This window comes from Thunnus albacares, chromosome 17 (assembly GCF_914725855.1).
Source record: "Thunnus albacares chromosome 17, fThuAlb1.1, whole genome shotgun sequence".
Taxonomy (NCBI): Eukaryota; Metazoa; Chordata; class Actinopteri; order Scombriformes; family Scombridae; genus Thunnus; species Thunnus albacares.
In genome coordinates, this window is record NC_058122.1 from 20602495 (window position 1) to 20629407 (window position 26913).

Below are 26913 nucleotides of genomic sequence, written 5' to 3' on the forward strand. Positions count from 1 at the left end.
TACCCTCATGTACAAATAAAATCTGTATTTGTTTCTGCTCTGATTTTAAGTATGGTAAATTATTCCTATACATTAGGTCTGCTGTGTCTGTGTTTTGTTTTATTTTTGTTTGTTTTTTTTGTACTTTCAAATAAAGCTTTTTTCTTCACTGAAAAGTGCAAAATTACTCAGTTCCAACATATGTGAGTTACACAAGCAAAATTGTTTTATTCTGCACAAGTGCCAAACAGGAGTAAGAAACATGTGTCAAAACTATTTTTGACAAAAGTATTTTCAAATATTACTGTGTACCCAACTGTAAGTTCATTTCTGCTTTCCCAGAAAGGCAGCAATCATTGGCACAAGAGGGTATCTTAAACTATGAGTTGACACACAAACTTGGACACTACTGGTCTCATGTGACAAAAACAAAAATGATAACATTTTAAATGACAAAAATTGACATTGTACAATATAGCAGATTTTGATTCTCCTGACTATTCCTCAACTACACACATTACATATATTAAGCATTTTCCAATTCATAAACCAGAGATTTTTTTTTACACAAATAGAACATATTAAACACCACAATTAAGCATTACACCAATCAAATTCTGTACATATTTTATAATTTTATAATCCCTGGAATATGGAATTATAACATAAATAGTGATGTGAACACGAGAAAGTTTACAATAGTGCAGAAGCTACTAAAACTACTGTCTAGTTGCACTGAATTACACTCTTTAGCATGCTGGGAGAATTAATGAGAATAATACAACTCCCACTTTGTAGGAGACTGGTTAATCCAATTTGTCCATGGTACGGTAAATACAAAGGATTCAGAAGCGCGATAGTCTGCAGTTTGAAGTGCCTGCTCCAAAACTAATGTGTCTTTGAATGAATTCTTCCATTTGTCAGGAAACTGTGCAGAGGAATGCTCAGCAAATACTTCAAACAAGCACATGCGAGAGACGGTCCATGAAGTGTCATTCCCAGCCATCGCTGGCTTCCCTGCTTTTCCACCTGGAGTCACATATTAATCATCTCCTCTTTGAAACTGGCATGAATCAGAACAAACTTCAGACAGCCAGAGAGCGAGCACTGATATAATGACAAAAACAGAATCAGGATCGGCGCTGAAAATCCAGCGGCTTGATTTACAGAAAATGCGCAGCTCCATACTTTTGTGATACAGTAAAGGTGACATGTCATTTTCCTGTGATTACTGCTGAGGTGGAGACAGATCAGTTCTCTGGTCACTGAGCTATCAATTTCAAAACTATTATTCATTTCATCCTCTTCTTGGTGCTTAAATTATTCATTAAAACTGGACAGAAGTAAGCAGCCCATCTTAAATACTGGGATCATGAAAATTAAACACCTGGATTCAATCCAGCTTCTTGTGATATGCGATACAGCTGTTTCCCCAGAGGGTCAGAGATAGGGGTGGCAAGGACAAAAACACCTGGATCTTGCTGGAAACATGCCTAGAACTCATCATCGGAAGTGATCAGCATGATTTTGTCAGACTTGCGGGAGCCTTTGTTGCCTGTGGCTATTTTTCCGTTCATGTTGGGCTGGACCACTTCCTGTGTGGACTGCTGAGTGTACTGCTGGTAAGCTGGGGAGAAGTTATGGATGGCATCCTGCACCATGTCTCCAGGGTTTATGGTTTCCTTCAGACCGCTGGAGATGCTCTGCATAGGGGGGATGTTCTCTGTGGGAATAACAAAGGAACGGGGACAGTGGGAGTTTCATGGTTAGACAATCAAACATTTGACTGCTATGCTGCAGTTTTAAATCCCTGAAACAAGACAATCAATCTGGGCACCTGAATACAAATGAGGGGGACGTCAATTTGAAGTAATTGAAGAACTGTGCGTAATAAAAGGTGCTGTTTCTGTGCAGAGTTTAGAGGAGTTCTGGAGTGCTGGTGTGCTCCGGCAGCATACATAAACCAGTCAAAAGTTTGGACACATCATTCTCTTGAATGAGAATAGATGCCCTAACTTTTGAGTGGTGCTGTATGTTATTTTTATACTGTATACCCTTAGCTTAGCTAATGATTAATTCCATTATCAAATGATTTGATGATTATTTTGTTGATTAATTGTTTAATCTAAGTAAATGTCAAAACAGTCAAAACTGCCCATCACAAGCTGCCAGACCCCAAAGTGTTACTTTAAATTGCTTGTTTTCTCCAACAAACAGACCAAAACCCAAAAATATTTAAAAGATACCCTCTGGAGTTTTTGACCAATAGTAGCGCTATGGAGCAATGTTTTGTTTGTATTGTGCACTTTCACGAGCACGCGGGCAGTGCAATAAACATCCTGCCCTTGGTTTCAAGCTGTTCCATAAATCGACGGTGGTGATAATGTGCCAACAAAGCTAGAGAGGAAGACGCCTGCTAGCAAGCAGACATGGATTTAAACAATACAAATTTTAAATGCTTTAGGAGTAGAGAAATGTACTCAAAACCTTTGGAAGACCTCAAGGAAACACAATGTGTTAATGAGAAACACTGATAATAAAAGATAAAAGTTTGTTTGTTTACAAGAAAACTTCACAGGGCTTCTTTAATTTACTATGATATAAAATAGAAAGACAGCTAATCTTCACTAATTCACTTTGGCTAATTCATATGCCAAAGCCAGACTTTTGTTAATACTTCTACTTGATTTTTCAATTTTAATTTTCTGTTGATCAACTAAGTGATTAATAAGTGATACTGTAAACTATCAAATGTAAGACATATTAGCAGTAACATTTAACAGTCACAAAATGGATATGATTTATTTTTCTTATTGTGACTTCTTCTCAAGCAACAGTAAATAAATGGACTGAACAGAATCCAAAGTCTCCACTGATGGTCCCTTAGCACCCGGCTGTGACCTAGGTTGAATTCATCCCCGTACTAAAAGGGTATCCAAAGCAAAAAAACAAGAGCCGGCAGACATCCACAGCCTTCTGTTTCAGGGTCACTGGCAGTGCTGTCGGAATTGGCTTTTGGAGGTGGCAAAAGAGAAGGGCAAGGTGGATTGGAGAGGGGGGTACGGGGCCGTTAGGCACGGTCTGCTGAGTTTCGGGAGCTGAGGAACGGTAAGCCAGATGTGTGGCAACGTCTGCATTCACACACATCAACACCTGCAGGTGGGGAGGTGCAGCAACAGAACTATAGTGATAAGGTTAGTGCCAAAAAGTTCAGTTACAGGAAGGGAGAGGATGTTTGAAGCAATAAAACATATCACAAAGAGGAAATGTAATAATAAGCTGTCAAACATTTTAGAGAAACATTATTATTATAACTTAAACTGGATGGTAAATGCGATGAATAATGGAAACCTTTTCATATAGGCGAGAAGAATGACCGCTGATGAAAACCAATAATTTTATGTCATTATCTTCTTTGATTTTAAAAAAATAACAAGTATCAAGTTTATATGGAAATGTTTGAATTGTCATCATCACTTCCAGCACTTCTGCATGTTAAGCAGCTCTAGGGGACAGAGGGTTTCCTACAGCAGGAAAAAAAAAAAAAAAGGCAGAATGATTGATATCGCTGCGGAAGGCTTTTCCCTTGCCTTCCATTTGTCTTTTACTTGCGAGCAGCATTGACGTCAAAGGGGACTGCTTGCTCCCTGCTTGTTACTGTACTCAGGCTTTGAATGTCTCATCTTCCTCTGCTTTGCTTTACTGGCAACTGTCCTCTGAGCCACGAGTAACAATGTATGCCCTTAGGCCGACGGCAACCCCTGCTGACTTCCAACCTGACTAATACAGCTCACAACAGCACTATATTAAAAAGTACTAATATGTAAATATGGAAACGTACCAGCTTGTGTATCACAGATAAAACAGGGGGACGGGGATGTGAAATCTAACTTTAAAAGTCAGTCAGGGTGAAGTGGTTATAAAACTGCTAACACTTTCAAACTTGTGTCACTCATTATTCTGTGAGGGAGGAGGACAATTAGCCTTGAAACACGTTAACACATTGTCAAGGTTTCACACACTACAGTGCTCACCTGGCACTTCATTTTTCTTCTCCTGGTAGACGGTGCAGGTGAAGGCGTATCGGAGCGCAATAGCAGCAAAGAACATTTCGATGCAGATGATAAAGTTCTGCCAGCCTGCTGCCACGGTGCCGGCGCCGACCTCTTGCCCGTCGATGAAGAGCGCGTTGGGAATGACGCCGCAGCGTTCCAGGATGGCGAGGACCATTCCTAGAAAGCATCAACATTTTCAACAAATTATACTTTTATCTTTAAAGATAGTGGAATATGCAATAAAATAAGCAGAATGGAGGTCTTACCTTGCCAGAAGGATAAGAAGATGACAGATTTGATTGTGAGGAATTTGAGCACTGGCTCATACGGCCTGAGCAGGTCACTCGTGGCGAAGTAGAACAGGAAGAGAGCGTAGAGGGCCAGACTGACTGAGAAGTTGTAGATGATTGTGATGTACAGGTATCCTCCATTCACACTGCACAGAAAGCTCAATTGTTACATATTTGTCATTTAATCATGACAAATTTGTGATCAGTGTGCCAAAATCTTGCATTCGGGATGCCAATTATTGCTTAATTGCCGTTAATAATTTAATCAATTAAAAAAAATGTTAACTGATAATGCAGAAGATGAGGGATGTGCAGTGTAACTGTCAGAAAAAGTACTGCTATGATGCAGTTACAGGCGTGATTGCTGAGCGTCCGTAAGGGCTATACAAATTGGAAAACAAATAGACGTCCTTGCAGTCCAAGGAAGAAAAAAAGTCACTGAGGAGCTGAGCGGCAGACGCTTGTCTAATAACTATATCTAATTATTGTTAGATATATGCAACACATCTAGTCTTACCTAATGTATGTTCTCCAATGAGCTGGAAGTTGTGCAACATTGTTTGCTGTGTTTAATACTTTAATACTTTTGTCAGGGACAATCATTGAATATCAACAGACGGGAGAGGGAGAAGTCATTATTTTGTGTTATTTAATTTGTAATTCAAGTAACTTGGTGTTTACTCAAACTGTTTTCAAATTCCCAATGCACACTGATTATGAGCTGAACATAGTCAGTAGTTAAAAAAACAATTTTATTATGGAAAAACTTGTATTTCATTAATTATTAACAATTATTTGACTATTGATTGTTAATGCGGCTGACTACTGATTAAGGACATTGCTTAAAATTTGTGTCCCTATTTGAGCATATGATGACATCTCTTAGGGTTACTTTGGGCTGACGGAGTGAAAAAGACCGGCAGCTTTTATTTCATATTTCAGCAATATTGCACGAGCAGCAGTTAATGCAACCTTTTCATCCTCCCTATATCAAAGAGCAGTTAATAAAGCCTGTTTGTACATGGCCTTCTTATTTCAGGATGCATCCAATAAACAGGCAGATTTGTCTATATTTTATTGTCAGCCTGCCTTTCTACTCTCTTTGCATTCTAGAGAGTCTCTGGAGGACTCAGCTGTGACTACGCTAATTACTCGCATGCGGTATAGAGTGCGTGGTTGGCTGAAAGCGAATAAGTAAACAATCTGTGAATCATCATGGTTAAAGAAAGAATTAAAAAAAAAAAAAAACTGTTATTTCTCCCTGCTAATTTTGCTGTTGAACTCTATGGAGAACTAAGCAGGAAGAATTTATTCGTGTCTGTCTTTCAGCTTGACAGTAAGAGGGTGATGATACAAAGCTGATTGAAAACGTCTGTCTCGAGCCCTCGTTAAACTCTGCGCGTCTTCTGAGTAGCTTAGAAACAAGTGTTGTCACAGCTGAATCTACAGAAAGAGACGCTGAACTGAGAGGTGGAGAAGAGCACCTGAAAGTAAGTCAGGCAGAGTTTATGAGCGGTAGATTTTATAGCTTTTGATTACACGCTAAAGACGATTTTATTGAATATATTACCCTCTCCATATTCTGTTGAGACCCTTATTGGCTCATATGGTACGCCTGGAAATACACTAAAATTACATTTGTCAGTCTGCAGTTTTTCCCTATCCTTTGTATCACTTGACATCTAAAGTAACAGTATGAAATGAAACAATTCATCTCTCCTTAATAATAATGTGCTTCACTGAGCGCAACATACAATAAGAATTAAGAGGTTTCATTTCAGAATACTTACCACGATTGGGGAAAATGTGCATTATTATATTCTTTAGTCCATATTTCAAAAACTCTTGAATTATTCCTTGCAGTAATGGTACCCAAGAGGCTGTTCTGTGCTATGATTATGGCGGTGACAGTGATATAACATGCGGTTAGAGTACCTGCACACAAGTTTGACCTCAGAACTTTCCGCTTGAAATGAAACCCCTTTTAATTCTAAACATTTCACCGTGCCTGCTGTGAAGAGATAATATAATTATCTCCATTTGCAAATTGCTTCCATGTGCATATAAACAGCAAACAAGCCTGCTGGCAATGACACGGATCCATAAGATACATGATGAATGAAATAATGAAATGGAAAAAAAAAAAAGGAGGTATGGCTCACTTAAAATCTCCATCGTGATATTTGCCAAAGGCCTGCAGGATGATGGTGATGACGGCCATGATGGGTTTGACAACGCAGAACTGGAGAGTCGCCTGGAGAATGCATTACAATTCAGTATGAGACACCCAAACATGCAATGACACTATGAAAGAGGAGGAGGATGAAGGATGAAGAAGGACGTTTGAACCTGTTTGTACATCTAATCAGATGGAAAAGATTTATAACTGCTCGCTGACAACAAGCAGGTGTCCATGTGTCCCAATCTTTTTTTTTTAACCTAACCAGAGGGCATATCTCCCCTTCACCATCATGGCAATGCATTTGTTTCTTTGTTTTTTACCAATATATATAGAGCAATTCAGTACTTTAATTAATTTTGTCACCTAATGCAATGTTTTGAGATCTCTATCTTATCACAGTAACTAAATTATGAGACCTTAATTTATAAGACTTAATTAAAAAAGGCGGTCTTTCCTTCAGTCCTAGAAAGTAAAGCATCTGATACTGACGCCTTACTGCTGATGTCATAATGGTGATGTCAACGGGGACTGGCTGGGACAACAGAGGATACCGGGGGGGGGGGGGGGGGGGGGGGGGGGGTATAGACCTGCATGCAATATCAGACTGAAGGACAGATGTCCTCTGTGTTGTGAATTGAAGCCTGAACCAACCAATTTGACAGAGACTGCTCTAAACTCTCATCACTGCTGCGACACCTGAAAGCAACAGACCAGGAGAGTTCAACTTGATTAGCCGGAGGGAGGCTTTTTAGAATGGCCGGAGTCGGCGGTGGGCTTGACAAAATGACATCAATAATCATTTTTATTGCTGATTTGCTTTGAAGCTTTTAGTACTGACAGTCTTTGCTCGCCCTATGCCTGTTCTAGTGCCAGCTTGTCACTCTGAATATGCTCAGGGAAAATAATTTTGCATGATACTTCCTGACATGCTTGATATTCAAAACACAATGTGCGTTCATAATGCCAGCAGATTAAAAGTCAACTGTGGTTTCTGCCTCAATTTAATTTAGAGTCAGTACCTGCATTCATGCATGCGGACTCTATACAGACTTTAATACTAAGCTACATGTTAAGTCAGTGTCAGCGTATAATGTTCAATACAAATTAAGATAAGAAAATATGTTGATTCTACATACATTTATATAACATGCGTGAGATATTAGGCCACCTTGTCGCGAGCTTGACTAACCTCGTTATCACAAGGCGGTGCATCAAATGTGAAATCGGGATAATGTGCACGTCTATTAGATACATCATATTTGACTTTCCTGTTTTCTGTTAGCAACCTGCTGGCGGTTTCAATTAAAAGATGACCTGAAGCATTTTCTTTTTTATAATTTGTAATACTTTCACTGCAGTGTTCATTGCAATAGTTCACTAGTGGCAACTATTGACAAAACTGATTTTTCATACTCTCCTGAGTCTTAATTAACGGCAACACCTCTCTACATTGTGCGTTACAATGCCGACCTCCAAAGCTGATCCTTTTAAATTGTTAACATTTGAAATATATATATCACAACACAAGACCATTGTTTTTATTGTACTGCTGCTTCACACACTGCCCCAAGCCTTTGTGCCTCTGTCTGCTCTTGCATATTTAATTTCCGCAACAAAACTCTGAGGCCCTTTTGATAAAACCTCTTCTCAACATCCAGAAATATATGAATAATTTTTTTATTAATTGCTTGTGTATTCTGTTCTTGCCACTAAAAACTAGAAATACCACCTTTCAGTTGTACGTCTCTGCCCACCAGTCAAGTTACAGTTCACTTCCATGCCTGTTCAGACTCATAATATTTAATAAAAAGGTATTAAGTACATTTTCTGGTGAAATGGAAGTTATCACTATATTGACATGTATGATTCCAGTGAATAATTTCCAGTGAGAAACATGCTGGCTTCACTTAGAGACTATTTGGATATAAAATGTCATCACTTCATCACTTTATCCTGTAAGACCTTTGAGTGAAACTTTGTAATAATTAGCATATGAATTATTCGTCTTCGTCACAGTGACCTTGACTTTTGACCACCAAATTCTTATCAGTTCATCCTTGAGTCCAAGTGGATGTTTTTGCCAAATTTGAAGAAATTCCCTAAAGGCATTGCTGAGATGTCACATTCACGAGAGAACAGGATGGACAACCCGAAAACATTACGCCTCCAGCCGTGGCTGTTGCCAACGCTGAGGCATAAAAAAGAAAACTCTTACAAAAACTCTTGTGCCACTGCTTGATGATAACATTTGGGAAGAGAGAGTAGAAAAGAAAGTAGAAAAGAGAGAAAGTAGAGAAGCCAAATATATTAAGAACCCTTTTTTCATGCTGATGCAAAACCAGGTGTAGTGCAAAAACAGCTGCAATGAACTTTGTTAAATGGTAGTCAATTTTTTTTTTTTTTTTTTTTGCGATTGTGCATTTTTGGTGTTATCTTGGACCTTTTCTTGCTGTTTTCAGGATGAGTTCTCTAAATAACAACAAGATAGGGTAACACATAGTAATAATGGAAACATATTTTATTGTAAGACAAGTTACTGAAGTTACGGCCCTCATTACAGTCCAACTGATGGGAATCAGTATGTATGAAATCATAAATACAACTAATAAAAATGTAGCTTCTGCCATTGACAGAATTAATTTGAATTATATATTTGTGTTTTAGGACTTTGTGGTGCTTAATGGAGATGAACTTCTCCTCCTGTTCCATTTAATCTGGATGAGAGGAGTTCATGTGATTGTTCAAAGTCAACCTGACTTCACCTGCTGGTTCTGTTGAACACAGAACCACCTGCTATTAACGATTCATCCTCTGCAGTAGCGCTTGATTTGCGCCACCAAAATTGCGAAAAAACTAGTTGGTCACACTCACGTGCAGTTGTGCCGAGAGATTGTTTAATTATTGTTATTTATCTATTTGTACACCCATTAGCTGTAATAAGCACCACAGCTACCCATAGGGTCCACAGGACTGTGCTTGTGCCCAGTTTCAAGAAAATAAAGCCCTAAAGTGTCCTACAATATGATAAAAGACTTAAAACTGAAATGTCAAAAACCAGTTTAGGATGCAAGAACAGCTTATCCTCTAGCCTTATCTCCAAGAACCACCATAACTCTAGGCTGCTTTTCCATATCAGTGATTCATTTGTTAACGCCTCTTCTAATCACAAACTGAAGCTTGTGCAAAGAATTTTAATGTTCTTTACCAGTAACTGGATCAAGGCCTTTCAGATCTTCTGTTCTGCCAGGATCCTATCTGTCAGTTACAGTACGTGTCTGCAGATATTTTATCCAGGATGAGAATTTTCTCTCACCTGAAGTTTTCTCTCATAGAGAACACACTGCTGTTTTCTAACTTCAATATAAGGTTGACAGGCAAAACTGCATTTAATAATTTGTTCAATATATTTATTTGTGTAATTTTCTGTTTATTGAATAACAATGAGGATGACCATTTTAAAAGCAGAAGACTCCACTCACTGTATACTTTTAAAAGTATTCCAACAATGTAATACACTTTTTTTAGAAATACTCTAAACTGATCATCAGTTGTGTTCTGGTAGTTAATTATCCTTCAAATACCATCTATTTCAGAAATGCCACCAGAGAGAAGTTGCAAGGTTTTCCTTTTAAAACAATTCACGTAGGATTCCTGTCAAGGCACATCGAGTGTTTATCACTTGAGGCATTAAAAAAAAGAAAAAAAATCACTTCAGCATGTATTTTGTTTTGGAGACATAACTCTCAGTTCCAGTTTGCATCAGTGTTAGACTGGGAGCTTGTGTAGCATCCCAAGACACTGTGAGGGAGCTCTGTGCTGACAGCTCATATCATCTCTCTGTGTTTATTATCAAGCTGGTTTCACCTGGCCTCAAATGCTTTTGTTTTCCTTTTTTTTTTTTTTTTTTTTAACTAGTGGATGTTATCCTCTGAAAAGCACACAGCCAATTATAACAGCTGTCATTTTTAAGGAGTCTGGAGATCCGGACAAAATGGTAATTTACAGCACAGTATTGTTTGTCTTTCAAGACAATTTGATGTATTCGTATTTTTCAATGTGTGTAAATTTATTTCAGTGGCTTAAAGGAGCGTCTCTAGAGCCGAGATAAGGGGATGATTGAAGCTCACCTGTTTGCAGAATCTTAAAAAGCCGATGGAGTAGCTCATTCCAACCAGACAGCAGGTACCATACAGGCAACTTGACCTGTGAAAACAGCAGGAGATAATTCACTATTCAACAGAAGTCACGTCAACACCGAGACATCATATATTTATCATCAGATAACTGACACAAGTTAAAATATATGTATGGAAACACATATGTGATAGAATACAGAAAAAAGAAGCACCGGCTTGCTTAACATGTTTTTGTTGACATGCTTTGGTTGGCTGTGTGTTGAATGGTTCATTACTGGGTGGTGCAGCATTTGACGGCAATGTACGGAAAGGTGTTTTTAGTGTTTTGTAAACATCATTTACATATATGTAGGAGCACAAATGTTAGAGAAAACACAAACACACATTATAATGTTAAGAGAGTCATAATTGACACGGATAATTGCCAAAAATTGCGTCCATATATTTCATGCAAAACCACCTACATGATAATATCTCAGCTGGGAGTTCGTTACAGGCTTACAACAGTTAATTACAGCTAATTATCCCCAGTCAATTAACAGGTTCATAGAAAAAAAACATATGTAACATGTACTCTATGTATATAAAGTAACTTATGTAAGTAAAGTAAAGTAACATCACCCATTCACTATTTATTCCAGCACACCTTGCATTGTGTTCGTTTACAATATTTTACAATGATTTTTAATCTTTGTTCAGCTTTGTTGTCCTTGTTCTGGCTGCATGTCTGTGTGTTTTCCAAAACATTGTTCTTGGAACTGTGTGTTAGTGCATCAACAGCCACTATAAACCAGAGTCAAATTCCTTGTATGCATAAACATGCTCCCAGTAAAGCCGATTCTGATTTTAACATAGGTCAAAGTGTCATGTGAAACAGAATTTAAAAAAGGCAAAATCCAAACATCATCATCAACAATAAACTGGACTTGTCTGACAAAACAGAGGCACTGGACAAAAGAGGGCAGATTAGAGATTTTCTTGAAGAGGCTCTTTGTTCAGCATATAGAGTATAAAATATTCTTTGCTACTATTATTTGTCAGTATTATTATCATCAACCCCGGAGATACTCTGTGGTCAGTGGTGTTGTGTTTAGGAGGCAGTTTAGGGAGTGTGCAGCAGCAGAGAGAAAGATTAGGACTAATTTAGCCTTGTGCTAAATAACAGCTCCCTATCAGTCTGATGCAGCTACAGCTAGTGCTTGAGGTGCTCTTCATGCTGCTAACCATCCAGACTGTGCAAAGGTATTGTCCCGTTTTTAAAAACAACATTTCATTACTTGTCTAGTAATTTTTTTAACCCTCCTATTGTGTTAGGGTCAAATCTGACCCGTTTTCAAGCTTAGATGTGTGAAATATACTTTTAATTTTTTCTGATCAAAACAAGGCTTCATTGCATCCTCTACAATGGCCTACTGAATACAATAAAACACATTTTGATCATTTTTCTGTCTTTTAATGCCTATAAAAAAAAAAGTTACATCTGTTGTGTTGTGGGTCAAATTTGACCCGGTAGTAATTATGGGTTGTTTATGCACATAAATACACAGTAAATGTTGCCAAACCATCATGAATAACAAAAATCACAACAAAACAAAAATAATAGTAATGAAATCCTATAAAAAATAGTATAATAATATTGTGTTATAATATTAAAATTATGTTTCATGCCAAGAAAGCATATCTACTTGAATTCAATTGTAGAGTGGCACGCAGCAAATATGATCCCATGCACACACCCCCACTCTCTCTTTCACTCCCCACCCCATAGACACACACACACACACACACACACACAAATGTTGACCTAGGTTATGTTTTGGGGACATTACATAGACCTATATTAATTTCCTGGAGACTTACCTTAACCCTAACCCTAACCTTAACATAACCCTAACCTTAACCACTGACCCAAAAATCAACTTTTTCCCCATTTGGGGACACAGCTGTTGTCCCCAATTGGACAAGCCGTCCCCAGTTAACTGATCTTTAGTATGAAATTTGTCCCCAAAAGTAGCCTATGACAGACACACACATATGTACGCACAAACACGCACACACACTGACACAGACACAGATACACATCTCCTGTTCCCCTGTTAGCAGTATATAGGCTGGGGCTTTCTTGTGCTTTATTTCTCACATCTCACCGCACACCGTGACGTGTAAAATATAAATATAAACAAGTTATTTTGGGAATTATTTTGTTTATCAGATCATCTCATAGCCTTATTTGCCTGTTCGGTTCATCATAAGCAATAAAAAATAGATAAATTGTGCCTATTTTAAACTAAAAACGATTTGTACAATGTAAGTTAAATGTGGTCTAAGGTACATAAAATGCCAAAGTAAGTATATATATGTTATGGTTATTGATGAATAATAAGTCACCTAGCAGGTAAAACATTTTATTGAATGATAATTAGTGTTTTTTTTCAGTGCTTGTTAATGAATTCTAACGCGGGTCAAATTTGACCTGTGAACACTAGGTGTAAAACCTTTTCTAACACATAAGGAGGGTTAAACCACTGCAAACAGGTTACTGATGTCCAAGCATTCAAACGCCACTTGATCGCTTGCAAATACAACATAGACATTCAGTCAAATTGAATTTGAGAAATAAAGCAGAGTGAAAGTAGTCAAAGTTTTTATTGATCTCTGCCTTGATTTCCACAGAACTTACATCTAAGGTGTGTTTTTTAGCATTTTCAGTGTAATTTAGCTTATTAATTGGAAGGTGACATATTAAACTTAATGGAATATAGATATACAATAGCAATTACAGTATGAATAGGCTTAATTTGCTACTAAAATGGTTTAACACGCTAACAAGACCGTGAGAACGGCATGCATATATAAATCTTATCTGATTCATCTCACATGCTACTGATTAAAATATACTCAACTTGAACTTTGACAGTATGAGTTATCCTCTCCCTTCCATAAAACTATGCAACATATAATCTGCTTTCAGGAGATTATGAGGATACAAATTATCTGTTGAGTTTTTAGGGATTTAAGACAAAAAATATCGGATTTCTATGGAAATGTTACATGAAAGCCATGTAACAGCAAAGCAGAGCAGTGAACTATTCAAACGCAAGATGTAGACTTTGTGATGTGTCTCCACTGGCTGGAGTTAAACAATGCCATCATTTATCAGGGCACAACATTAGTGTCTCCACCGTCTTAAGAACTTGGCAAAGAGCTGCTGCCCTGTGGCTGAGTCAGCCATAAAACACAACCTATCCGGGCCGGTCAAAAGCCCAGAGATAAAGGATAACTGTCACAGATTAACAATGCAGTTGTTTATTACCAGCACTTTCACTCTCCTGCTTTTTTTTTAAACTAAATGCTAATTCAAGGGCAGAAAAATGCACCTTTAACCCTTTATGATGATACACATGGCGCCAAAACCATACAACAGTTAGCCCAAGTGGAGCTAAAGAGAAGGCGATGAAACATTTGTGATTTATTTATTGCTTCTGATTCAACTTATTATTGGAAAAATACCCTAAAAATCTTCCAAACAAATATGTGCATGTATGAGAGCACTCACTGTATGGGCTTCCCTCGAATCTCGGACATAATTGCACTCTCTCCTCCCAGGTACTCAAATGACAGGCTCAGGAAATTGTAAATGACAAATGCTGTAACAAAAAAAAAAGGAAAAAAAAAGAGAGGAGTTACTTCTTTCACACAGTGCATGTGTGTGATTTAAAACTGCAGAATAATTTCTCATCACCTTCAAATATAACTTCATTTAAAAAAAGGTCAATCATTTCAGGAGGAGAAAAAAAACTTCCACACGATAAAAAATAATTAGTCCTACTGTTTGGAACAATAAATGTTTCAGTCCTTACATTAAGAAGCTTCCAAGGGTTCTGTGTCTTGGAAATCCCTTCCTAATCCTTTGTTGCTATTTAAGGAGGGATTAAATGAAGCTAATGCAGATGGTGTCCAGTCAAGAGAAGGTTCATTATGTTTTAGCCGTAGCCGCTGGTGGTATTCTAGTCTGCCTGCTTTCTGATGCGCTTCACTATCAATCAGCCACAAAATTGGCCCGCAAACTGGAAACTAATCTCCTGAATAATGGATTTCCTCCTTTTCCCTTTCTCAAATTACTTGTAATCAATTTTGCATGTGATTCATCTTTGCCATTGGTGAAGTGCCTTGGTCTTATAACTTGAAGACATAATTACACTGTACAAAGGTAATTAAACTATAATCTACAGAACATGGTTTACATAATATCTGAATGTAAATTACACTGAACGAATCAAGAAAAAGTTTTAAAATAAGTGTTACAACCTGAAAGCACACTGTAGGTGTTTTTCCTTCAGGAAACACTATGAACTAGTTTCCTTCTAAAATAACTCGTCCTAGAAATGTAACACCTTAAATAATAGGGTCTACTACCATGAGAACAATGGCTGGTGTGAAAAACTAGTTTGGTCAGTTTCTTTTATTTCCTGGCAACCATTGGAAACCTGCGGGTAGGGGGGACTCACTTCATAAATGACAGTGTTACACCGGAACAGCTGTGACAGTTCTGAGAAGACGCTCTCAGAAAGCAAAAGGGAAAAGTTGAGAGAGACTTACCTTCATAGCAGTCTCGAATAGAATCAAAGTAGACGTAGTACTGGTCGTTGCTGATGAAGAGCAGGCTGAGCCAAGAATCGAAGGCATAAACTGGCACAATAAACAGGATACGGATGATGTAGCGCTGCTCATTGGGGACGGTGTAGGATCTGAGGTGTGTGTAGATCTTCGATGAGAAAACAAACAAAAACACATGAAAACATCAGTAAACAAGCACATTCTCCTGATTTTGGTGAACATTGTTACAGATTTGAGAAAATGGGTTATGATGTACGAGATTAAAATGCAACATGATACAGCCCACATATAGAAAAGTACAGACTGCCTTGAAAAATATATCCTGCCTTTACTAAAATACTTAAAGTATACAGGCTTTCTGATTGTGGCTCATATTTAGGTATCAACAGTAACAATTCTGGTTCATCAAACACCTTTGATAAAAGAAGGGAAAATGCCAGTTTGTTTATTTTGATCAGGGCTCCAACTAACAATTATTTTCATTATTGTTTAATCTGTCAATTGTTACTTGAGTTAAATGATTAGTTGTTTGGTCTATGAAATGTTAGAAAATTATGACCACAAAATATTCACTTTTGAGGAGCTGGAATCAGAGAATTTGGACATTTTTTCCTTTAATACTGACTCAAAACGATGAGTTAATTATCATAATAGTTGATGAATAATTTTCTGTCGATTGACTAATCAGTAAATCATTGCAGATCTATTTGGATCCCTGTTGGCTGCTGTATCACAACAGTTAGGAACATAGACGTTGGTTGTTTTCCTATAGTGCTGACGGTGAAGTGATACAAACCACACGGGTACGATCAACGTGATATGTCAGCTTCCTGAGAGCTAACAGCAAATAATCAAATATGTCCCTTATCTGCTTGATATTATTTATGGCTTTATATGATCTCGCCCTGACTGCTCTCTCTCTGTGTAAAGATCTGCGACGAAATGCAGCAGCAGGTTTGCCTGCTGAATGAAGAGAATAAAGAGAGATTGCCCAACTCCCGTTTTAATGCCCTCCGTAAAACATTCCCGCATTAAAATTACTGGCCACAGCTAATATCATAGAGCTTCAACTTCACAAACAGAAGCAGATAATTAGATCAGTGAATAAACTTTGTTTTTTTTCACACAACTCAACAATTTAAGGGAATACGCACAGCATATGGCAGATGATAATCTGATTATCATTCTCTTCAGTGACCTTTAGCTTTTAGACAACTTCAAACTAACACCTCATACAACAATTTTTACACTCATGAGTGACATTTAAATGATGAATCAACAATTTCTGAATCACTACTGAAATGCACAGTTTGCCACTGCAGTTGAAGCTGAAGTAAGGACCGATTTATCCATTCAGATCTCAAGGAAATACAGCACAGTATGATCCGTATGTCAGCAGAAGAAGATATGTTTTCAACAGTGTGAGCAAAGTACATTTAAACAGCTCCTCTCAGTGCTCCCAGTCATCTCTGCTGACAGATGACTGCAGATTATCAAACTGATGTTTATGAACAAATTGATCAACACAAGCTGTTGGGGAAACTGCTGCAACCACGCAGCATCTCTGATCCCAACAAGGGGTATTTAATAGAAATATGTCAATAGTTTACTTCACTGCTAGTGTATTACGTTGTGTTGTTTCTCCAGTATTACAGATGAATGCGGTCATGCAGAAAATGCTAATGCTAAAACTTAGTGCTGATTAAAGACCAAAGCGTATTAGGGATGCCAGAGACGTGGCAATTCTCTGACTCATTGTTCTTAAAAGGCCATTTAAAAAAAAATGACTAATCAACTCAAAATTTCTGTCGACAAAGATGCTTACGACCCATTAGTCAGCTAATTGAGTTTTAAGGGGGCAATCCAAGTAATCACAACAAAACACTTTTGACTAATAACTCTCTAAAAAGTAGGAAACACACACACACACACACATACACATCACTACCATATTCATGTGTTACCTCATCAGACAATCCTGGGGAGTTTCTTTACAGAACATTAGCCATGAATCCTACAAACATCCTTTTTTCTTATTAATCATAAATATCTGCAAATGTGTTAAGAGTGTTTTGCTGTTTTGTGAGAAATACTAAGAGACAATAATTAATTTAAAACTTTTGAAATTGCAAAGTTTTCTGATTCAGTCATTTTCATAACTGCATACAGTAGTTTCACTCATTCTTGGGCTATTGACATTATTTTGCACTATTTTAACTCACCATCAGTGGGTTTGAACATTTTTAAAATTTTAAAGATCTACATTTAGAGGAGCAAACCACCACTCAACATCCAGAGTCTCAGTCTGCTCTACGTGTGCAGCTTGATTAAATGCTCATTAGAGGCTGCACATTAAAGCCTGATTACTGTGAGGGCAGGGGGTGTGATGCTTTTGGCCATCTCTACCTGTGACGTGAAGCAGAATGATGCCCTCCATTTGCCTGAAAAGCCGAAAGAACACCTATGTCCTTCCTGATTCCATAACGCTGACCTGACAGTAATGCATACTTGCGTGCTGAATAATGGCTTCAAGCCCGAGTAGAACTCAGACTAACCTGACTGACAGTATGGTTAGGGGGCAGAAATCCTTATATTAAAAAGATAAATACCCTAAAACAGAGGTGATTGATTCTACATATTGTAGCTAAATGAGAGGGCCGTGTGCAAAACATGATGCAGCTTTACAGTAGGAAATAAGTCTATCCTGCTGCTCTTAATCCCAAATGCTTCAGGTTACAAAGGGACCACTAAGCCCACCAAGAAAATGAGCCACACTCCAATGGCTACCAGTTTGAAAAGTATTGGCGACTTTAAAGGTGCAGTGTGTAGGATTTAGTGGCATCTAGCAGCCCCCTTCCCTTCCAAGCATGTAGGAGAACCTACGGTGGCTGCAAAACTTCTGGGCTACTGTAGAAACATGGCGGTGCGACATAGCGGGCTCCGTGGAAGAGGACCTGCTCCCTATGTAGATATAAAGGGCTCATTCTAAGGTAATGAAAACACAACAATTCCTATTTTCAGGGGATTGTATACTGATTAAAACTTACTTATAAACATTATATTACATTTCTGCCGAGTCCGTTCCGCTAGATGCCACTAAAATCTACACACTGCATCTTTAAGGGAAAGAGGATCTGAGGTCATTGTCTATCTGTGTTTGGTATTCAGAATGCGAGTTTATAGCAATCCTCTGGAGCCAAGTGAGATGAAACACCACCAGCATTGCAACGCAAGTCCTGCAGACCGTTTTATCCGCCCTGTGTTACAAAAAGGATGCCTGTTGCAAACCTGCTCCACTCTCCCTGCGGTACACTTCCTATTTATTTGTTCAATTAAAACGTCTTGCTGGCAAGTGTTTGGCCAAACAAGTACTGTATTAAAAGAGATAGAAACCAATTTGCTGGATATTGAGTCACAAATCCCTAAGCAAGGATTGTTTTTGGATCAAAGGATGCAACATGCTGATGCTTTGTGTGCAACTTAAAAAGCTTTTGCAGCTACGCAAATAATAACAACTCATTAATTAATTAAACCACACAGCCGACACAGTTATGACCAGGCGTTTGACTTCAAGGCTGAGGATGCTGGATGGACATAAGGGTTATAAAATCTTCAATTAAATCTGGGAACTATTACAGCCGCACAACATTAAAGCAGCAGTGAACAGACAAAACAACACCCTCATCCTTTAGAACGCTGTAAAATATTATCTCAGTATCAATTGATTTCCCTGCTGATAATACACTGCACCCTACTGCATTCTCTACAAATGATAAAACTATAATGATAAGCTATCATCTGCACACAGTGGGTAACTCACACACACACAAGAGAAAACACTCATTTACACACAGCGCTGAAATGCTTGCAGTGTAAAGGTGGCCTGTGCTGAGCCATTTACTCTGTCTGACCATCTTTTCCCACACACGGGGAGTGCTTGCTGTGTTTTCATTGTCCTTTAATCAGCTAAAGGATTTTCTCCCGTTTTAATCTGATAGTCTCTGTTAACTGTAAGAGGTAAGAAAAACAGTCCTGTAATGCAGTGTGGCAGTGCAATCGTGAGGTAAAAAGAATAATAAGTGCCCTGAGAGAAAGAAATACTTCATGACTAGATAAGACAAAAAAGTGTCAGTGTGGCTATGAAAATAAGCAGTGAAGCCTGAGACGCTGAATTCACCACAGTGAACTGTGAGGTAATAAGCCTTAATGGAAGAATTTGTTGTTGTCCTCTGGCAAGGGAGGTGCATTCTGTCAACTGTCTCTGATTACGCATTTAAACGACTGTGAGAGCAATGCTTTGAGGCTGCATACTCGCTAGAGCCGTGTGATGCAGTGATTGAAGATCTTTCAAGCAGAGGTGTTTAAAATATCTCGCCAAATGACACGTGCTTACCTGGTGGCATGTTATGAGCAAGGCAGACCAGACAAATATCCCAGAGAGGCCTTGAGCAGCCATTGTGTTTAAAAACATCTGGTCCTCTATGATTGACCCGTTGCTTGTTCGGATAATGGTCATATTGGAGATATCTGACTTGTCTGGGAGAATTGGTGCAGCCAGGTGAACAATAGAATTATTTTCGGCTGATGAATCCATGTCCTCGAAAGAGATGTTCATCTGAAACAGAAAACAGGAAAAAAAAAAAAAAGGGTCAATGTGGGGCTTCTAGATAAAATGTAAGAATACTGTATTCCCAAGTGATTTCATGCTGCCTGCCGGGCACAAAACAAACCAGTTTAAAGTGTTATAATTAATGAAAGAGGAGAATATTGTATGAAAACGTGACAGAGAGTCCCACAAGTGCTATTCAAGTGATCTTAAACTAGATATGGATCTGCTTTACCGTCAACACAGACACAGCTCACCTTGTCCCGGGGGAGGGTGGAAGCTGCTTTATCCCGTCGACTTGAGACTGTCCACAAACAGTCCAGGAGTGACACAAGCCAACGTTATAGGATCAACATCGAGGATAAAATCGCCTTTCAGAACCGTCAACAGCGGGCATTTACCGTCATTTACTAAGGGCCTGTCGGTTTCATCAACGCAGAGCTCAATAGGCTAGACTTCCTTGTTTGAGACAGGTACCTTGACCGAGGTCCAAGTCCACACAGTCGGTCGGCAACAACTCAAACAATTCCTGTCGCAAAAAAAACACCAAAGAAAACAAAACAAAACAAAAAACATTCATTCACTTTGGTGGTCTGAAGCGTTTACTGTGCGAAACCAGTTGAAAGTAAAACGTTTAGTGTAAACGACGGGGACTTGGATTTATTCCCGAGCGGCGAGAGGAGCGGCAGAGATAAACAGGTTGGGCACAGGTGCACGGGTCACGTGGCCATGAGCCGACGTGTGGCGTCATCACGTTGCCTGTATGTTCTTGCCTAAGGTGCAGCATTACCAACGTTCAGATATTGCATGTTAATAATTCTTTATATTTTAATTTACTTACATTTATAGGCTACTGCAGTCCTAGAAACCACCTTTCATACACGGAATAAGTTTCACAAAAGTAATAAATATATGCAAATTATGCTGAATATTTATGATTTAGTAATTGGATGTTTACAAGAATAAGACAAAAAATCTACTTTTAAAAAGTTAAGGCCACTATCATAACCAAATTCATATAAATCTGTGTACATAAGTTCATATTTCCTACATTCATTAGTACATAAGTATATACATAAATAAAAAAAATCCCACATTTTATAAATGCATTATATTCCAATAAGGCCTGGCTCAAAAAGTGGCAGTCTCGCAGATTTGTGGACCTTCTGCAATGCTGCTTTCTCTCAGGAGTTTAAACCGGCTACCACGCTATACATGGCATGACATTTGCTGAAAAGGACACTAAATGAGTGTTTAACTGCATTGCAGCCAGCGTAATATAGCTATAATTGATAAATAAAGCAAAGACCTTAACCAGATTAGAAAAGGTCTGGCCCAATTTTCCAGTTTAATGGCAGTATTTGACAATGCTTAAATAGTTTATCCATTACGAAATCCAAATTATCCTTCACTGGGGCTGGGGCGATTATGTTTCAAAGACAGAAAAAAGACAAGTTTTTGGAAGTGAACTGTTTTATTTCTAAATTCTCCTCATGTAACAATTTAGTATATTTGCATTGTACAGTACAAAAAGAATGAACAGTAGAAAGTATTAAAAACTACAAAACAAACAGAGTAAGGTAAATACACATTTCATACAGTGGTGGAACTGGAACAATGATCATTTTGCAAACTATTTCTCAGTTTTTGAGAGCACAGGGGAAACCCAACTGTAAAACCAGATAAACTTTAAGTTGTGTTTTCCAGAAGACATTCGTCACTGTCTCACAAATCAAGAGGATCAGAGTAAATTAAATTGGATTTATATATTTCTATCTTAGAGTACAACCCTAAGGGCTTTTTTTATTACTGACTGGCATGTAGGAAAGAGTAAAATCCTTTCAGTTTAAAAAGATGCAGAAGAAATGTGACATTATGAGGCATTCCTCCAGGTGGCTTGTATTTCATCAAGCCTTCAGGCTTCATGTCCATTTTGTTGACTTCCTACCAGACTTGACAACTTTTTATGATCTCTTTCATTTGTTTTATTGCATCTACAGAAGAATCCTTGAGTGCCAGTCCCAGCAGGACAGGCCTGTTGCTGGCTTCTTGCGACACAAACGTTGCCAGGTGTTTGGCACAGACATGTGTCAGGGGCTGTAAACAGAGACACAAATCAGACGTTAGATTATGAAATACAGAAAAGCTGTGATGTAACATGTTTATAACAGAAGAAAAACTGTGTGCAGTGGCCTGTCATGTGTGGCCTCACTGATGAAATGAAGAAATGTAGTACATTTCTCACACAAAATCAATGATCTTCTTTTTTATATAACATACAAAACAGGGATTTCCCTTTATTAACATGTATTTTTACACAAGTATAGCAAATGATTTTCCCATATCTTCAAACACCGCAGGTTTTTCCAAGTATCGGCTCACTTTCCAACTTGTTTCATATTGTAAACAGATTGTCCAGAAAAAACAAAAAGACTTTTCCATTCACAATCTGTACTGTTGCCATTGTATATGTGGTAAATAGTTACAGCATGCTTTTACTGGCATGAAGTTTTATTGATTAGTCTATATTTCACACACGTCTGAAAAGTAATTAATTTTTGTGAAGTTCTCCTAAAGTGAGCAGCCTTTCCACATCAGATAATGTGATCAATTCTTTTTTAATGAAACCCCTGATGTGGTTGTAGCAGATTATCTGTCTGCTGTGTAATCAAGTACAACAGACAATAACAGAGATGAAGACTCGACTGTTGACATAAAGCCAAATTATACTGCACAACAGCATTCAGTCATGGTCCTTCACTCAGTCTGTGTCACGATGCCTCTACACTGCATCTCCTTCTCAAACAACTGCACACTTTACGAGAGAGTGCAAATATTGTCTTTTTAAAATTACCAGAAAAAAGAAAAGGTCTGCTCAAGGTCTATCTCATGCAAACATTATTATACTTTATTTCTCTAATGATGATTCATGTTAGCACTCTATGTCAGTTAGAAAATTACATGGTCAGGCAGAGATGAAATAGGTTTCCTTGTGCAAATTTTAACAGACCACTGAACTCTATGCCTGCACACATTTAATTTCTCCCCGTCTACCGGAGCAGCTCAGAACCGATCTCATCTGCTCCTCAACAGCATGAAATGATGTGTTGCAACAAGTCTCTCTGATGTCCTGTGAATAAGTCTACATCACACTGTTACAATATTTATCTGTACAAATTAATCCAGCGTACCTCTTCTTTTCCCAGCAGCACTTTTGTGGAGAACGTCGGGGTGCTGATATCATTAGACCTGGAGTCAGGTGTGACAGATATCAGAGTTCCGATTTTGCCGTACTGAGTGATAACTACGAATATGTAATTACTGAACTCTGTACAGACGACTTGTGTTGAGATTCCATTGACTTCTTTCTCTGTCTGTCTCGATCGGATGATGGGCTCAGCTGAAGACATTTTTTATTAATCCTGGGGAGGAGCAAAACACAGAAAAACAATGCATTAAGATTATTTATGTTCACTATATTTGTTGTCTCAGACTGTCTCAGCTCACTTGTAGTATGAAGAACAACATAAATGTGAGACCAACACATTTCAAATGTTGTTTCATTCAGGAACTCTGATGAAGGCCACAAGCCAAAACGCATTGGTCATTTCAGCTTGTCAAAAGCTGAAACAGTTAGTCAATTAATCAATTAGTCAATAAACATAAAATTAATCATTAACCATTATGATAGTGGATTAATCGCTCCAGTAATTTTCAAAGCAAAAATGCCAAATATTTTTTTCATTCTAGCTAGTTTCTCTGATGTAAAGATTTTCTGCTATTCTCTGTTTTATGTAAACTGTAGTTTTTGTTTGTCATATAGTATATCACTAAATTGAATATGTTTGGATTTTAGATATTTATCCCACCTTTTTCATTTCAGAGACAAAACTTTCAATTAATTAGGTAAATTGATAATGAAAATAAGCATTATTTAAAAGTGTTGCTGGAATTTTGATCCCTTCAGACTGTTTCTCTTCTCTACACACCGTGGAAGATGCTCTGTTTGTCTGAGACTGTCACAACAATGACACTATAAATGACTTATTTATGTGTTGGTTTGTTGTGACCATAGCCTGTGTTTAGCACTACATGATACTGCATACGTGCAAATGAAAAACTTCTTCAGTCACCTATTTCATGGTTTATATTTTAGGGACTGCTCTGTGTCACAGCCTTCTAACAAGAGTGTGCCTTTCACATCACTCTTTACACATTAAAGTAGAGCTGAAACAATTGTCAATTAATAGATTGACAGAAACATGAATTTGCAACAGTTCTGATAACTCATTAAGTTAATGGTTGCAGCATAAAATCACTGGTCCCAACTTCTCAAGTGTTAAGATTAGCTGCTTTTTGTGTATTTTATATTTTTCACTGTAACATGGGGTTTTGGGTTGTTGGTCGCACAAACAAGACAGATGAAGATGCAACTTTGGAGTTAAAAAAAAACACAGTTTTTAGCTAAATAGGTAAAAAACAAAATGGCATAAAACTTATACAAGTTACGCTGAGATCGTTAGACTCTTATTACAGCACATTGATGACGGCTATGTAAAAAAGGTGTTTGAGAATCGTGTCCTCAGAAAAACAAACACCCCCAACACTAGCAGAGAGCTTATATATCTATCATTTCTGTTTCCCTCCTCTCCTCAAGTGATGCTCGGCTTCGAGGAAGGAAGCTAACGTTACTGTCATGTGGAGGCTAATGTTAGCTACACAGCTAATGTTAGCTTCCGCTGTAAACTTCACAGTTGAGATAACGATAAACAGCTTTTTCAGCGTGTGTGTAAAAACAAGTCCTCACCGTTTGACTCAGTCTGTTCTCGCTGTGAACTCGGTTTTTTCACTGAGACGCTTCACTTTCAGCAACTTTACCAGCTCTGTCATTCAGTCTCCACCATGACAACAAACGGCTTTCGCTTTAGAGCGTGCGCAACGTACCTCTGCGTAATGACGTCACCTGAAGTCACTTAGTGTTTTCCTCAAAGTGACAAACTATCCTTCTATCACAACAAGCTGAAACAAGACATTGCGGTTATATGTGTCTGCATACTTAGCAAATAAAATTCACTCTGATTATTTTGTTAGAATTCAATAATTACACTTCCCATTAGGCTTTTCCAGTGGTTCAGACTTAAATGCTCTTTATAAAATGGGACATTTAATCATCATTTATACACTCGCTGCACCACATCAGAATCCATATGATCCTAATGTTTTGAGCAAAGTAATGTATAATGTTGTTCATGAGAAAACAAAAATTAAAAACACAATTGAATGTGCTTTGCCCACTTGATAGGCTACTTATTGTCTTCCTAAATCAACAACTGTAACCATTAATATTTATATCAGAGTGCCATCATCTATTTGGAAAGTTCTGCAAAAATCAATGTGTCAAGAATAAAAAGTGTTAAAATCCACTGCAGTAAGCTACTATAGGTCTGCACCTGGATTTGTTTGTTATCACTGAGTCTTTCTGACCTTGGGTACTTCCTTGCAGGCTCACAACAAATATGCTGTAAAAAAGATAAATATGGTTGACTTTACTGTCTTTGCCCGCAGTTGCCAGAGACCTTAAAATTAACTGAGGACTAAATGTACACTCTGTGTTCCACAGTGCATGATTATACTAATTCGATACAGTCATATCTCAGAAGTGATGAAGTGAGGATGATTTAACAGGGCTTTAATAACGTATTATCGTGAGTTAATTTCTTTAAGTACATAAATAAGTTGATCCTCTGCCCTGGTACATTTCAATCAATATTAGTGAACAGAAACAACCCACCGTGGCAAGAAATCACAGAAGCAGGATGTTTTTAATTAACTGTCAATAGAGCTTTAATTTTAGGAGCAGATAAAGTCATGCTTATTTATTTATTTAGTTATTTATTTATTTTATCTTATTTATTTATTTTATTAAACAGTGGCTTTTTACACCCCAGGCTGCAAACCATTTCTTTACTAGGAGAGACAAGAAAATGTCGATAGTCCTATGACATGAGGGGACATGTGATTGATAAAAATGGATGTATAAATAGCTAATGAATTGTTTTACATATGGTACCAGTCAAAAGTTTGGACACACTTTCTCATTCAATGGAATGAGAAAGTGTGTCCAAACTTTTGACTGGCACTGTGTGTGTGATGAAAACCAACTGAAAAACTGTTTTCCAGGCACACAGCATGGCATTGCACTGACATTCAAACTGTATACAAATGCAATAGGTTGGCAAAGACAATTTAGTAAAGACCTTTCCATTCTGGCCACAGATTGGCCAACTACAGAAGTCACATCTGCGTTCACAGCTACAAGAGAAATGAGCAGTTTAGGAATTTTCACTGTTAGCAAAAGTGCATGCATGACATTTTTTTTTCCAGGCGGATGTGAGGCTCCACTGAAGTCTGCGAGTGCTGCATCAGGCTGATCCAAAAGAAGCCATCCCTATGAACATGACACATTCACAATGTCAAATAGAACAGGCTCAGCGGAATTGTTATGCACTCTGAGTAGGCAGCCGTAGGTATGAAATTGGTTGGACCGCTCTCTATACTCCCTGGCTGACCATCTGTGTCCTTGACTGACCATTTTGATCTAACTAAATTGTAATGCGAATATCAATATACAATATTTCAGCATTAATGTGTGAAATTGTGTGTCTGTTGAATGTTAGTGAGTGCTAGTGAGAAATTGCCTGCTGTATCCACCGCCTGAACAGAAGGATCAGAGTTTCAGAGTCTGTGATGGTGTAACAGTGAGGCTAGAGTCAAAAAGACAGATGGGAAACTCTTTAAAAGCACAGACTGTAACATTATGAGGGGATATGAACACATTTTCTTGTTCAGAACTGATATTGCTTAAAATGAATAAAAGGGTGTAAATGTTCGGACTGATAATGGAAAGATAGCTTCATATTCCTGGTTAACAAAGCAACTTCAACACTGTGTGTCATCTTTCTGATTGTCTGTCTTGGGAATACGTTTGTTCAAGTTCATGGTTACTGGGGATTTTGTCTTCTTGCTCACAAACAGGGTTTTTATTCAG

The 26913-nt window shown here is 38.0% G+C and overlaps 2 protein-coding genes across 2 annotated transcripts; both read right to left on the reverse strand.

The window, feature by feature from the left end:
- Window positions 1-185: 185 nt before the first annotated feature.
- On the reverse strand, window positions 186-20683 carry tmem184a (transmembrane protein 184a). The gene is made up of 9 exons (XM_044330260.1): window positions 20123-20683; window positions 19653-19874; window positions 15242-15407; window positions 14199-14289; window positions 10634-10709; window positions 6487-6578; window positions 4301-4470; window positions 4014-4211; window positions 186-1702 (listed from the first exon to the last, which is right to left on the reverse strand). Exons 2-9 carry the CDS (start codon window positions 19872-19874, stop codon window positions 1473-1475), a joined length of 1245 nt encoding a protein of 414 aa, XP_044186195.1. The 5' UTR covers window positions 20123-20683; the 3' UTR covers window positions 186-1472.
- A 637-nt stretch (window positions 20684-21320) lies between these two features.
- On the reverse strand, window positions 21321-24809 carry psmg3 (proteasome (prosome, macropain) assembly chaperone 3). The gene is made up of 3 exons (XM_044330262.1): window positions 24673-24809; window positions 23057-23287; window positions 21321-21962 (listed from the first exon to the last, which is right to left on the reverse strand). The coding sequence occupies exons 2-3, from the start codon at window positions 23273-23275 to the stop codon at window positions 21810-21812; spliced, it is 372 nt and encodes a 123-aa protein (XP_044186197.1). The 5' UTR covers window positions 23276-23287; window positions 24673-24809; the 3' UTR covers window positions 21321-21809.
- Between the last annotated feature and the right edge of the window lie 2104 nt (window positions 24810-26913).

Bases quoted from the DNA above. Each gene is read 5' to 3' on its own strand.
- psmg3 (XM_044330262.1), bottom strand. From the start codon at position 23,275: ATGTCTTCAGCTGAGCCCATCATCCGATCGAGACAGACAGAGAAAGAA. The intron at 21,963-23,056 runs GTACGCTGGATT...CTCTGTTTACAG, and splicing joins TGCTGCTGGGAAAAGAAGAG to CCCCTGACACATGTCTGTGC.
- tmem184a (XM_044330260.1), bottom strand. From the start codon at position 19,874: ATGAACATCTCTTTCGAGGACATGGATTCATCAGCCGAAAATAATTCT. The intron at 4,471-6,486 runs GTGAGCCATACC...CTTTCTGTGCAG, and splicing joins TATCACGATGGAGATTTTAA to TGTGAATGGAGGATACCTGT. The intron at 1,703-4,013 runs GTGAGCACTGTA...TTATTCCCACAG, and splicing joins GAAGAAAAATGAAGTGCCAG to AGAACATCCCCCCTATGCAG.